This window comes from Pristiophorus japonicus, chromosome 12 (genome assembly GCF_044704955.1).
Source record: "Pristiophorus japonicus isolate sPriJap1 chromosome 12, sPriJap1.hap1, whole genome shotgun sequence".
In the NCBI taxonomy this organism is placed as follows: domain Eukaryota; kingdom Metazoa; phylum Chordata; class Chondrichthyes; family Pristiophoridae; genus Pristiophorus; species Pristiophorus japonicus.
In genome coordinates this window covers 167,346,595-167,361,279 of record NC_091988.1, presented here as the reverse complement: position 1 = coordinate 167,361,279, position 14,685 = coordinate 167,346,595, and the positions used below count along the sequence as shown (strand labels likewise).

General features: G+C 43.4%; 1 protein-coding gene across 2 annotated transcripts in view; it reads left to right on the top strand.

Annotated features, from left to right (window-relative positions):
- The window catches only part of prex1 (phosphatidylinositol-3,4,5-trisphosphate-dependent Rac exchange factor 1), a 230,090-nt gene that overhangs the window by 75,742 nt on the left and 139,663 nt on the right, over window positions 1–14,685 (top strand). For both annotated transcript variants that reach the window (XM_070896114.1, XM_070896113.1), the window contains exon 6: window positions 13,754–13,915. In XM_070896114.1, the coding sequence (XP_070752215.1) occupies window positions 13,754–13,915 (162 nt within the window). The remainder of the gene's footprint in view (window positions 1–13,753; window positions 13,916–14,685) is intronic.

The window sequence follows — 14,685 nt, the reverse complement described above, 5'->3', positions numbered from 1 at the left end:
ACATACCACATTAAAAGATTGACCCTTTTGGATCTGGTTTTAGTAGATTTACGACTGATGAGCAAAGGTTATTGCTCTGAAAAACGAATTCTAATTTTGTGCAGTGTCCAATTTAAACCATTTTAATAATAATAAAAATTGAGATTAATTTTTTCCAACTTTTTTTTATTTGTTTAACTTTATTTCAGGTTTGCCATTTCCCTATGTGAGAGCCCAAATCTTTGTTTTGCTCGCGCTAAAATTTTAAAAAGTTATAATCAAAGGAGCTTGCCCACTTCCTGGTTCGCTGTCTGAGAATTCTGCATTTTGATTGGCTGCTTAGACAGCTTGTTGATGTCACAGCAGCTCGCATTCAGGATTTCCCATTAACTTGCATTGTTTTAAATTATACGTCAGAAATGCCGAATTTCTTGCCATAGAAATCAAGATTTTTGTGGGCAGCTTAGTTCAGGGCCAGCGGCTGATGGCAAATTATGGGCCAATGCTTATGGTTACTTTTCCCAGTCACAGCAATGATTAGCATAGTATATTGAATTAAATATATCATACAAGGGGCCAAATGTTCTCACTCTATTAAATATTTGTGGAGTGGGAAACATAGAAACATAGAAAATAGGTGCAGGAGTAGACCATTTGGCTCTTTGAGCCTGCACCACCATTCGATAAGATCATGGCTGATTATTCCCTCAGTATCCCTTTCCTGCTTCTCTCCATACCCTTGATCCCCTTAGCCTAAGGGCCATATCTAATTCCTTCTTGAATATATCCAATGAACTGGCATCAACAACTATCTGCGGCAGGGAATTCCACAGGTTAACAACTCTCTGAGTGAAGAAGTTTCTCCTCATCTCAGTCCTAAATGGCCTACCACTTATCCTAAGACTGTGTCCCCTAGTTCTGGACTTCCCCCAACATCGGGAACATTCTTCCTGCATCTAACCTGTCCAGTCCCGTCAGAATCTTGTATATTTCTGAGATCCCCTCTCAGCCTTCTAAACTCCAGTGTATAAAGGCCCAGTTGATCCAGTCTCTCCTCATATGTCAGTCCAGACATCCCGGGAATCAGTCTAGTGAACCTTCGCTGCACTCCCTCAATAGCAAGAATGTCCTTCCTCAGATTAGGAGACCAAAACTGAACACACTATTCCAGATGAGGCCTCACCAAGGCCCTGTATAACTGCAGTAAGACCTCCCTGCTCCTATACTCAAATTCCCTAGCTATGAAGGCCGACATACCATTTGCCGCCTTTACCGCCTGCTGTACCTGTATGCCAACTTTCAATGACTGATGAGCCATGACACGCAGGTCTCGTTGCACCTCCCCTTTTCGTAATCTGCCACCATTCAGATAATCTGTCTTTGCGTTTTTGCCCCAAAGTGGATAACCTCACATTTATCCACATTATACTGCATCTGCCATGCATGTGACCACTCAACTAACCTGTCCAAGTCACCGTACCACACCACCACCCAGTTTAGTGTCATCTGCAAACTTGGAGATATTACACTCAATTCCTTCATCCAAATCATTGATGTATATTGTAAAGAGCTGGGGTCCCAGTACTGAGGCCTGCGACACTCCACTAGTCACTGCCTGCCATTCTGAAAAGGACCCGTTTATCCCGACTCTCTGCTTCCTGTCTGCCAACCAGTTCTCTATCCACGTCAGTACATTACCCCCAATACCATGTGCTTTGATTTTGCACACCAGTGGTAGATGACTAATGGAAAATTAAGTCACTGAAAAGGCAGAAAGAAGCTTCAATGGAAAGAGAGGTTATAGATTTGAATGACTGCTGGAAGATCAGATTATTTTTCCTTTTCATTGGAGAATGAAATGTGCTGTTGGCAATGCTGAGAAGAAGAAAGGACATTGGGTAACACACCGGACACTCTTGTAGTATCTCATTCTTAGCACCAATTCATTTTTATTGTTTCATTCTTAAAAGTAAAAATCATTTTTCAAGTGGAACTTTTTAATTTACCCAAAAGCAGGCATGTGTTTGCTTTGGTGAGATTAAAATCATGATATCTTGTTTCTTGATGCTGTTCAATATTGGGGTTCAGGTTTGTTTCCTTTCAACTAGAATGCAAGATAGTTACTGACATCCAGGAAACTGCTTTTCTTATTTTCTTTCTTCAAACTTGAGTTTTATTTTTCCTCGACCCTAGTTCGACGGGAATTATCACCAGCATCAACGTTTCTTTAATGAGAACATCTTGGTAGTAGAAAATAATGTCCCCTTGATTCAAACACTTGACAGTTAAACACTGAGGAACAAATTAGCACCTGGGAAAATGTTCCTTCAAAATGACCATTCCTGTTGATGGATGTATCCTGTGTCGGCACCTACAGGAAATGAGGATTCCTGATGTTTAAATGATTGTAATGCATTAGGAGTTTATCTTTGGGGTTAGACCCAATAGCATCTGTGTTTGTGTCGAACTTTCTACCACTGGGTACCATGGGGAATCCTGAAGTGCTCATATTTTGACCTGCCTTCTCCCTTCAGCTGAGTTTGAAGGAAGTCCCTGGTGAGAATATGGGATATTCAGCCTTGCGTTTTATTCTTTTGTGTAGTGCACTCCTAAAGTAGGTTCATTTGCATAGTGCTGACCCTCTCGTGATGGCCATTTGACAAAACAAGAACATAAATCATTGTTCCTTTAAGTCACACAACTTTCATTTAGCAGGAACAGAAAAACATAGTTAAGTGCAAATATTTGTGGTTTGCCTCTGTTTTAGTTGAACACCACAATCTGCTTTTGGGGAACTGAAGTCCAATATGTGCAGAAGTGATTTGAAATACCCAGAAGAGCCTGCTGAATAGTATTCATTTCATGTCTCCACGGAGTTACTGGACAGTTAGACCTATATATTCCTGTTCATCACTAACCTATTTCCTAAATGTTAAATTTACTATTTTCATTTCTGTTACAAGCACTTGTGTATTCAGTGACTTGGAGTCAAAACTTTTTATAGGGAATGTGTTGCTCAAATGAAGTTCAACAAACCTCACAAAAAGGAAGGGCTTGTTAGTGTTCCGTGTGTGGTAATCGAAGCACCTTCAGATCGTCATGAATATTATGAGTGGTGTTGTACAAATAAAACCACTTCTCCTCCAGTTTTTGCTACTTTTGAATTCCTTCAACCACATTGTACTCGAACAGAAATTCATGAATTTGAATCATGGGGGAACTTTAATCTACATATAGACTGGGCAAACCAAATTTGCAGCAATAGTGTAGAGAAGGAATTAATGAAATGCATACAAGATAGTTGAGGATGTTGAGGAACCAACTAGGGAACAGGCTATTTTAGATCTAGTATTCAATGCGAAAGGGCTAATTAATAAGCATGTAAATGTGGATCCCTTACAGGCTGAGACAAGAGAAATTATAATAGAATTAAGGAAATGGTAGAGAAATTAAACAAATACTTTGTCTTCACGGAAGACGACGCAAAAAACTTGCCGGAAATAGTGGAGAACCAAGGGTCTAGAGAGAATGAGGAACTGGAAGAAATTATTCGTCAAAAAAACATGGTACTGGAGAAATTAATGGGTCTGGAAGCTGATAAATCCCCTCGACCTGATGGCCTACATCCTAGGGTTTTGAAAGAGGTGTCCATTGAAATAGTGCATTTGTTGTCATCTTCCAAAATTCCATAGAATCTAGAATGGTTCCTGCAAATTCGAAGGTAGCAAATGTAACCCCACTATTTTAAAAAAAGGAGAGAGAAAAAATGGAAACTACAGACCAGTTAGTTTAACATCAGTAGTAGGGAACATACTAGAATCTATTAAGATGTGGTAACAGGGAACTTTATGAAAAAAAAGATTGGGCAGAGTCAGCTCGCATTTATGAAAAGGAATTCATGTTTGACAAATCTGTTTTTTGAGTTTGTGGTTGTGGCAGAATAGATGAGGGTGTATTTGGATTTTCAGAAAGCATTCGATAAGACGCCACACAAGAGGTTATTAAACAAAATTGTGGGTAATATACTAGCATGGATTGGTTAATGGACAGAAAACAGAAGAAAAATGTTTGGGTTGGCAGACTGTAACTAGTGGGGTACCGCAAGGATTGGTGCTTGGGCAATTTATATCAAGATTTGGATGAGGGGACCAAATGTAATGTATCCAAGTTTTCTGATGATACAAAGCTAGGTCAGAATGCAAGTTGAGGAGGATGCAAAGAGGCTTCAAGGGGATATAGATGGGCTAAGAGAGCGGGCAAGAACATGGCAAATGGATTGTAATGTAGAGAAATGTGAAGTTATCCACTTTGGTGGGAAAAATAAAAAGGCGGAGTATTTTTAAATAGTGAGAGATTGGGAAATGTTGATGTTCAGAGGGACCTGGGTGTCCTTTTAAATGAATCACTGAAAGTTAACGTGCAGGTACAGCAAGCAATTAAGAAAGCAAATGGTATGTTGGTCTTTATTACAAGAGGATTTGAGTCTAAGAGTAAAGACGTCAATGCAATTATATAGGGTCCCGGTGAGACCACACTCTGGAGAATTGTGCACAGTTTTGGTCTCCTTACCTAAAGAAGGATGTACTTGCCATTGAGAGAGTGCAACGAAGATTTGCTAGACTGATTCCTGGGATGGGTGGATTGCTTATGAGGAGAGATTGAATGGACTAAACCTGTATTTTCTGGAGTTTAGAAGAATGAGAGGTGATCTCATTGAAACATACAACATTCTTATGGGGCTTGACAGGATAGATGCAGGGAGGATGTTTCCCATGGCTGTGGAGTCTAGAACCAGGGGTCAAAGTCTCAGAATAAGGGGTCGGCCATTCAGGACTGAGATGAGGAGACATTTCTTCACTCTGTGGGTGGTGAATCTTTGGAATTCTCTACCCCAGAGGGCTGTGGAGGCTAAGTTGTTGAATATATTCAAGATAGAGATCGATAGGTTTTTGGATATTAAGGGATATGGGGATAGTGCAGGAAAGTGGAGTTGAGGGGGAAGATCAGCCATAATCTCATTGAATGCTTCTATTTCTTGTGTTCTTATGAATAGCCTTAAAGGAGCTCTTTGTTTTATAAAGGCATCCTTCGTGAGTTTCCCAAAACAAGCCAGCCTGTGGCCAGCATTTGTTGCTCCCTTTTTAATTGATCACTTAATTATCCTGTAAGTCTACAGATCCTGCAATGCATTGATGCCAAGTATTGCTGAAGATCCTATGATTAATCTTTCAGAGCTATGGATTATATAACTTCAGCAAATGAGAGAATACTGCTGCAGTTTGCAGCTGGTGGTATTTTATTTCTGTAGAGTAGCAGAGTTGTTGCAATCTCCATTGGATTTTATTAATCCCATCACAACTAACCGTTTACTGAAAAACATGTGATTGGTGAAGCAGCTGATGTGATTCTGGTTCCTTCCCTTTCTCAACATCCCCCTCCCCCACCCTCCAAAATTTAGACAGTAGCATCTTTAGCATTGTCCCAACTTTGTGTTGAAAGTTCCTCCTGGGCTGCATCGATGTGCCAATGTCATTGAGCTATTCCATCCATGTTGATGCTGCTTAATCCTAGATCTACCTGAAGCTCCAGGATGCCACAACTTGAAATTTGCATTGGGCAAAGTTTTAAATGTTGAGAGCTTTCGAATCTCAGTATTGATCTGCACCATATTTGTAGCACTTAAATTTATTTTCACTTTTCCCTGTACGTTATCGATAAATGATGGCGTCTCCAGAGCAGTGCTAGCAGGATTGCAAGACCCTGAGAAGTCTGTCTCGCTTGCTTAGGGAAGATTATGGGATAATCTGTTACTGTTGGAGTCTGCTGTACTTCCAGTGCTCTGGTTTCAGTTGCATGTAGTCCAGCGTTCCACTCTGTCCTGATGGTGCTGGAACCAGTCTGTAGTCAGTGATCCGAGCTTCAAGTGACATTCTGCTATACTTCAGCTGCCTATCTTTCTAAATGTTCTCTTTTTAAAAAAAAAAAAATTCTCTTTTTTATTAAACCCAGGGCACAACAAAAAATGTGGTATGCAGAATGCCATGACACAATATGAAAAGAGAATCAGTGTTTAGATTCTCTACAATTTTCACACAACAAATTCTCCTGCCCACCCTTTACTTTTGCCTGTACACTCTCATTCTCTTTGTCTCCCTTCTTCCCCCCACCCCAATGATGTAGCCGAAGTCAGGAATTTGTTACACCAGGACTCTGAAATTAGGGTATCCATGTCTGACCACAAAATGGATGTAATTGCATTTACACACTTTCATTGAAGATTCTGGGGATGATGGGCCCAAATTTCCCCAGGAGTTGCTCTGTTTTTTTTTGGAGCCGCTTGATTAGTCTGGAGGATCTTTTTAGTTGCAATTCTGGCCATTTAATTTGCGCCAGTGTAAGTGAGTTAGTTAGGTTTTTTTTAGTTTTGTTTTTTTTTCAAAAGCAGGTGTTACCAGTCATTTTTGCCTGTTTTGGCCATTTAAGCAAGTTTAGCCAGCTAAAAGTTACTCTAAACTAACTTACGCCAGCATAAGTGCACACTCTTGTACGTTCAGAAAATCCTTGCGGTGACTCAATCAGTGCAGGCAGCCAGAGATAGGGGGGGCGGGGAAGGGGACCTTGCAAAGCACTAAACACCTTCATAACATTAAAGAAGTATAAATACATTTAAAGCACCAAGCACTAAACAAAGCACAAAAAGTAATCAATTAATTAACAAATAAAAAAAAATAAAAGGAACCCTGCACCTAAAACACCAAGACCAAAGTAATAAGCAATCAATCAATCAGTGAATAACAAAAAATAGAAGTCCTACCTTAGGGAACGCAGTGGGCCACCGATGAGGGAGCCCATTCGGCCAGGGCTAGGGACGGTGTGCTTCAGGCCCCTCCCACACAGCCTGCAGCGTGCACTCACAGATTCGGCCTGCCAGGAGCTACTGCACATGTGCAGAGGTCCCGACACTGTTTTCAGCGCCGGGACCTGGCTCTGCCCCTAATCCACTGGGCCATGCTACGCCGCCACCGAGGAGAGGCTGGGGAGCGGCCAGAATCGGAAGGAAGATCTTCGGTGCGCTTGGAGGCGGAGAAAAACGGCGCACCTCGGGTGAGGGCACCAGAAAAAGGGGTTGGGGAAATTTGAGCCCATTATTTTTTTTCCCTGGGTAAATAATGGGAAATTTATCTTAAAACACTTGTAGGTCAGGTTTGATGAAAACTGGAAATGCTGCAATGACCAAATCATTTTTTTGTAGACTTTTTTACGCAGTTTGCTTAGAACACTTGTTACGTAATGCACTGTGGACTTCTACACATACCTGAATAACTTCTAACTGATTGATGGAAGAATCCACTTTTACCAGAATTCCAAGTGTGAATTGGTGCTGGGGGAATTGCTGTTTGCAATGTATATAAACAGTTTGAAATTGGGGCCGGAAACAAAGCTGTATTAATTTTGCAGATGAGATGAAATCTGTGGGTGGCGAAGGAAATGGGTAAACGAAAGACAAAAGGATCAGGATAGGCTGCAAAAGTGGCTTAAAGAGTAGTAAGTGATGGTTAATTAGGCCGCATACAGGGTAATGATTAGTGAAGCTAAATAAACAATGAGGCTGGAAATTAAATGACTCCAGGTTACAGGACACAACTCCGAACAGGTATTGGTGGGTAGTCAATTGGAGCTTGAGATACATAGTCAGAGGTTTCAGCACAACTTGTATTTACATCCAAGGTGGTAACATGTCCATGTCCATACAAGACACTGGTATGGCCACACCTACAATATCATGTACAGTTCTGGTCACTGTACTACACCAAGGGTATCCAAGCATCAAAAGTAATGCAGAAAAGGACACCCAAACTGGGAAATAGGTAAAGCAGATGCAAAATGACAAGAGGTTGTGGAGCCAAGGATTGTGTAATCTGCAGAAGGTAAATAGAGATATTGTGCAAATATTCAAAATGATTTAAGGAATCGATATATTGAACTCCATAAATAGGTTCAAGATTGCCACAAACCCTGGAACAAGGGGCGTAAGAAGAGGAAGATAGCATAGAGAGTCTTGACTTAACTACTTCATGCAATAAGTGACGAAAGTGTGGGAAGCAATGCCGACAGAGGCTGGTTGTGTGAAAAATTTGAATGAGAATTCGATAGATATTTGAGGAAGTGGCCGATTTTAGAGGTATTGGATTTGGGACTGGTCAGATGGACTGCAGACAATATTTCTGGTCCTGTATTTCCTATATACCACTGTGGAGAAAGGATGCTATTTATAATATTCACAAACAATATCTCAAAACTGCCTCGAGTCTTTTAAATAAAAAAGGGGCTAAAAGTATATGTCAAAAGAGAATAATGAAAAGCTCCTTTTGCTTCTCATGAGTTAGCCTTTATTTTGTGTTCAGATCTGTTGTGTATCTGTAAAGCATGCCTTCCCATGTTCCGCCACCAGGGAGCTCATCCCCTGAACTCCCAGCAACCCTTGGGAGCACTGTATAGAAGCCGGCCCCGAAGGCCTGTTCCTCATTCTGGAGTGTCTTAATAAAGACAGAGGTCACTGTTACTGTAACCTCCCTGTGTGCATCCTCATCTGTGTAAAGAACACAATAACTGGCGACGAGAATACGAATCCAACGCAAAGATGCAGCAAACTGTGGGCATCCTGGAGAAGTTCTCGGAGGGTGAGGACTGGGACGCCTATGTCGAACGGCTAGACCAGTACTTTGTAGCCAACGAGCTGGACGGAGAAGGAAGCGCTGCAAAAAGGAGAGCGGTCCTCCTCACGGTCTGAGGGGCACTGACCTACAGCCTCATGAAGAATCTTCTGGCTCCGGTGAAACCCACAGATAAGTCGTATGATGAGCTGTGTACACTGGTTCGGGAGCATCTTAACCCGATGGAGAGCGTGCTGATGGCGAGGTATCGGTTCTACACGTGCCAGCGATCTGAAGGTCAGGAAGTGGCGAGCTACGTCGCCGAGCTAAGGCGACTTGCAGGGCAATGTGAGTTTAATGGCTACCTGGAGCAAATGCTCAGAGACTTTTTTGTACTGGGCATTGGCCACGAGACCATCCTACAAAAACTTTTGACTGTAGAGACACCGACCCTCAGTAAGGCCATTGCGATAGCACAGGCGTTTATGTCCACCAGTGATAACACCAAACAAATCTCTCAGCACACAAGTGCTAGCAATGTTCATAAATTAACTGGAACTGTGTTTGCGAGCAGAAATGTACAGGGCAGAAACCATGAGTCTGCAACTGCCAGCAGGCCTCAGGTGACCCAGATGACTCGGAGTCTGCAACAAAGGATGAATGCAAGGCAATTCACACCTTGTTGGCGTTGTGGAGGCTTCCATTCAGCCTATTCATGCCGCTTCAAAGGGTATGTTTGCAAGAGCTGTGGAACAATGGGGCACTTCCAACGAGTTTTCAGATGAGCTGCAAGCTCTGCAAAACTTGCTAACTACAACGTGGCAGAGGACGATCGGTCCATGGTGGATCAAAGCAATTTCGAGCCTCAGAGGAGGCAGATGCTGAAGTACACGGGGCGCACACATTTTCGACGAAATGTGCACCTATAATGCTAAATGTAATATTGAATGGCTTACCTGTAGCCATGGAACTGGACACTGGTGCTAGCCAATCCATCATGAGTAAAAAGATGTTTGAGAGACTGGTGCAACAAGGCACTCGGACCAGCCCTGAGCCCCATCCACACGAAACTGAGAACGTACACCAAAGAGCTCATCACTGTCCTGGGCAGTGCCATGGTCAAGGTCACCTACGCGGGCACGGTGCACGAATTGCCACTCTGCATTGTCCTGGGCGATGGCCCCGCCTTGCTTGGAAGGAGCTGACTGGGCAAAATCCGCTGGAACTGGGATGACATCCGAGCGCTATCACATGTCGAGGCCTCATGTACCCAGGTTCTTAACAAATTTCCTTCCCTTTTTGAGCCAGGCATTGGAAACTTTTCCGGCACGAAGGTGCGGATCCACTTGGTCCCAGAGGCACGACCCATTCACCACAAGGCGCGAGCGGTACCTCACATGATGAGGGAGAGAGTGGAAATCGAGCTGGAAAGGTTGCAACGCGAGGGCATCATCTCCCCAGTGGAATTCATTGAGTGGGCCCGCCCGATTGTTCCAGTACTCAAAAGTGATGGCACGGTCAGAATTTGCGGCGATTTATAAAGTAACTATTAATCGTTTCTCACTACAGGACCAATACCCGCTATCTAAGGCAGACGACCTATTTGCGACGCTGGCAGGAGGCAAGACGTTCACCAAGTTCGACCAGACTTCAGCCTACATGACGCAGGAGCTGGAGCAGTCTTCGAAGGGCCTCACCTGCATCAACACACACAAGGGACTGTTCGTCTACAACAGATGCCCGTTTGGAATTCGGTCGGCTGCAGCAATCTTCCAGAGAAACATGGAGAGCCTACTCAAGTCGGTACCACGCACGGTGCTTTTTCAGGACGACATATTGGTCACGGGTCGGGACACCGTCGAGCACCTACAAAACCTGGAGGAGGTCCTCCAGCGACTGGATCGCGTAGGGCTGCGGCTGAAAAGGTCAAAATGTGTCTTCGTGGCAACAGAAGTGGAGTTTTTGGGGAGAAAGATCGCGGCGGATAGCATTCGGGCCACGGCCTCTGTCTTGGTGTCTATCAGGAACGCGCCCAGGCCACAGAACGTCACGGAGCTGCGGTCGTTCCTGGGATGACTCAACTATTTTGGTAACTTCCTACCGGGGTTAAGCACCCTTTTAGAGCCCCTACATGTGTTATTGCGCAAAGGTGAGAACTGGGTATGGGGAAAAAAAACAAGTAATTGCTTTTGAGAAAGCCAGAAACATTTTATGCTCCAACAAGCTGCTTGTATTGTATAGCCTGTGTAAAAGACTTGTGCTAGCATGTGATGCGTCGTCGTACGGAGTCAGGTGTGTATTACAACAAGCTAACGTTGCAGGAAAGTTGCAACCTGTTGCCTATGCCTCCAGGAGCTTGTCTAAGGCCGAGAAGGCTTACAGCATGATTGAGAAAGAGACATTAGCATGTGTGTTCTGGGTAAAGAAAATGCATCAGTACCTGTTTGGCCTCGAATTTGAGCTGGAAACCGATCACAAGCCCCTCATATCCCTGTTCGCTGAAAACAAGGGGATAAATACTCATGCCTCAGCCCGCAGACAAAGGTGGACACTCGTGCAATCAGCGTATAACTATACCATCCGTCACAGGCCAGGCACCGAGAACTGTGTGGATGTTCTCAGTCGGCTACCATTGCCCACCACGGGGGTGGAAATGACGCAGCCTGCAAACTTATTGATGGTGGCGTAGCCTGCAGACTTGTTGATGGTCATGGAAGCGTTTGAAAATGAAAATCACCTGTCACGGCCCGCCAGATTAGGACTTGGACCAGCCAAGATCCTCTGCTGTCCCTAGTTTTTAAAAAAAACTGTACTGCATGGGAGCTGGGCCAGCATCCTCGTTAAAATGCAAGAGCTAATCAAGCCGTTCCAGCTGCAAAAGGACGAGCTGTCCATTCAGGCAGAATGCCTGTTGTGGGGTAACCGCGAATGCTACCCAAAAAGGGCAGGGAGACGTTCATCTCTATCACCACAGCACACACCCGGATATAGTAATGATGAAAGCGATAGCCAGATCCCACGTGTGCTGGCCCGGTATCGATTCTGACTTCGAGTCCTGTGTATGGCAATGCAGCGTGTGCTCAGTTGAGCGAGGCACCACTAAGTTTGTGGTCCTGGCCCTTCAGACCATGGTCGAGGATCCATGTCGACTATGTGGGCCCATTTCTCGGTAAAATGTTCCTGGTGGTGGTGGCTGCTTTTTCAAAATGGATTGAATGTGAAATAATGTCGGGAAGCACTGCCACCATTGAAAGTCTGAGGGCCATGTTTGCCGCCCACGGCCTGCCTGACATACTGGTCAGTGACAACGGGCCATGTTTCACCAGTGCCAAATTTAAAGAATTCATGACCCGCAATGGGATCAAACATGTCACGTCGGCCCCATTTAAACCAGCCTCCAATGGCAGGCAAAGCGGACAGTACAAACAATCAAATAGAGCCTTCAACGAGTCACAGAAGGCTCACTCCAAACCTGCCTGTCCCGAGTACTGCTCAGCTAACGTGCGAGACCCCACTCGCTCACAGGGGTGCCCCTGGCTGAGCTACTCATGAAAAGGACACTTAAAACCAGACTCTCGCTGGTTCACCTCAACCTGCATGATCAGGTAGAGAGCAGGCGGCAGCAACAAAATGTAAGCGATGGTTGCGCCACTGTGTCACAGGAAATTGATCTGCATGACCCTGTGTATGTGCTAAACTATGGACATGGTCCCAAGTGGATCGCGGGCACGGTGATAGCTAAAGAAGGGAGTAGGATGTTTGTAGTCAAACTAGACAATGGACAAATTTGCAGAAAGCACCTGGACCAAACGAGGCTGCAGTTCACAGACTGCCCTGAACAACCCACAGCAGGCAGCACCTTTTTCAAGCCCACAACACACACCCAAAGGATCAACGACACTACCCCGGACCAGGAAATCGAACCCATCACGCCCAACAGACCAGCAAGGCCAGGCTCACCTAGCCACCTTGCGGGGCCAACAACACACCAGAACAGACATTTGTACCGAGGCGGTCCACCAGGGAAAGAAAGGCTCCCGACCGCCTCACCTTGTAAATAGTTTTCACTTTGACTTTGTGGGGGGAGTGATGTTGTGTATCTGTAAAGCATGCACTCCCATGTTCCGCCACCAGGGAGTGCATCCTCTGAAGTCCCAAGGGATCCCAGCATGCCTTGGGAGCACTGTATATAAGCTGGCCCCTAAAGCCTGTTCCTCACTCTGGAGTGTCTTAATAAAGACTGAGGTCACTGTTACTTTAACCTCCCTGTGTGCAGTCTCATCTGTGTTAGGAACACAATAAGATCTCTATTGATTTTCATTCTGTAACTGGATGATATCTTAATTGAGGAACAGTTTATATTTTTCTAATATAACAATGCAACAGAAATGGGGAATGAGAGATATTCTTCATTTTAAATGATCTTCTTTATGAATGCAGTGTTGGATCAGAGTGTCCAATAAGATGCAGAACCAGAGGTGACTAGTCCTTCAACCATTTGCATCGCAGAACCATATCACCAATTAGATCTCCGAATTATTCTAAATTGTCATTTTTGATTTGTTCCCTGTTTGACCTACGGTGACTGTATACACCTTCGAATAAAGCATACAACACGTTAAAACTTTATTAGAATAACAAAGATTGCAAGATGAGCTAGCAGAGAAAATGAAACACGCTATTAGATGGAGGCCAGTAGGGAGACACTTGGAAGGAGAGACAACTTGAGAAAAAAATATTGCCCTTTGTATGTTGTATCATGGCATTCTGCATAACATGCGATGTTTGTTGTGAAATGGTTTTAAAAAAAAGAATTTTTGAAGAGAGAATTTAGAAAAATAGGCAATGTAAGTATTGGAGAATCACCTGAAGATAGGATCACTGATAGACTGGTTCCAGCACCGTCAGGACAGAGTGAAACTCTGGACGACATGCAACTGGAAGCATGATGCTTGTTGGTTAATTTTAATCTCTCTCTTTTCATTTAATTTTTTAAAAATTATTTGAAAGGAACTGTAATTTTTGTTGGAGGGTTTGTATTGACACTGAATCCAGTTTTAATCCTATGTTCAAGTATTTGGTTCTCTGAGAAGTTTGATGTGCAGTTTCTATATTTGCAGGAATTGCTAAAACGGACCCCCAAAAAGCACAGTGATAACTCCGCGGTAGAGAAGGCCTTGCAAGCAATGAAAGCTGTGTGTACAAATATTAACGAAACAAAGAGGCAGATGGAGAAACTGGAAGCCTTGGAACACTTGCAGTCGTCAATTGAAGGATGGGAGGTATGATTTACAAAGGGTCTGAGGAAGTGACAAGCATTTCCTTGTTACTGGATTTCATTTGAAATGTTCAATAGTCTATTTTTGAAGTCATTATTCAGATGTGCTGGAAGAAATACTTGATTCTTGCATTTGTAAATCCATATACAAAATGTAATTTAGGGAAATCCCTTTTTTTGATGGGTTCCATTGACAGTTATTTTTTTCATTAGAAGGTATTTTTCAGAGGTGCACTCATTTAAAATTCTATAACTAGGTTGACGGTACAGAAGTATCTTTGTATATGACATTTGCTGGTGGAACCCTCCTTGTGTATCCAGTCCTTTCTGTTTCATTTCACAAATGCAAGATTTAATATTAGTCTAATTATTTATATCTGCAATATAAAAACTTGTATTAGATAACATTAGCCACTATCCTGCCAATTGGATACGTTTTTTTGGGAGAAGTGACACAATTCTCGGTGTGTACCTGTCTAATCATGCACCCTGTTGACAACGCTGTCCTTCCCTAAAATGCCCCAGACACAGCACAATTTGATGGGCCAATAAGTGCTAGTAATCTTATTCATGTGGCAGCTTAAAATGTGTGCTGTAAAATGCAGCAGCACTTGTCATTCTTGTATGATAGTCATTTCTAATGTGATATATATTTTGTTGTGAATGTCCCTTTGTTGAAGAAATGAAGATCATTGCAGTTTCAGCTCGTGCTTTGTATCAGGAGCAGCTGCAAAGATGATGTAACCTTCTGACTGAAGGAAGTGCCTTCTCTAC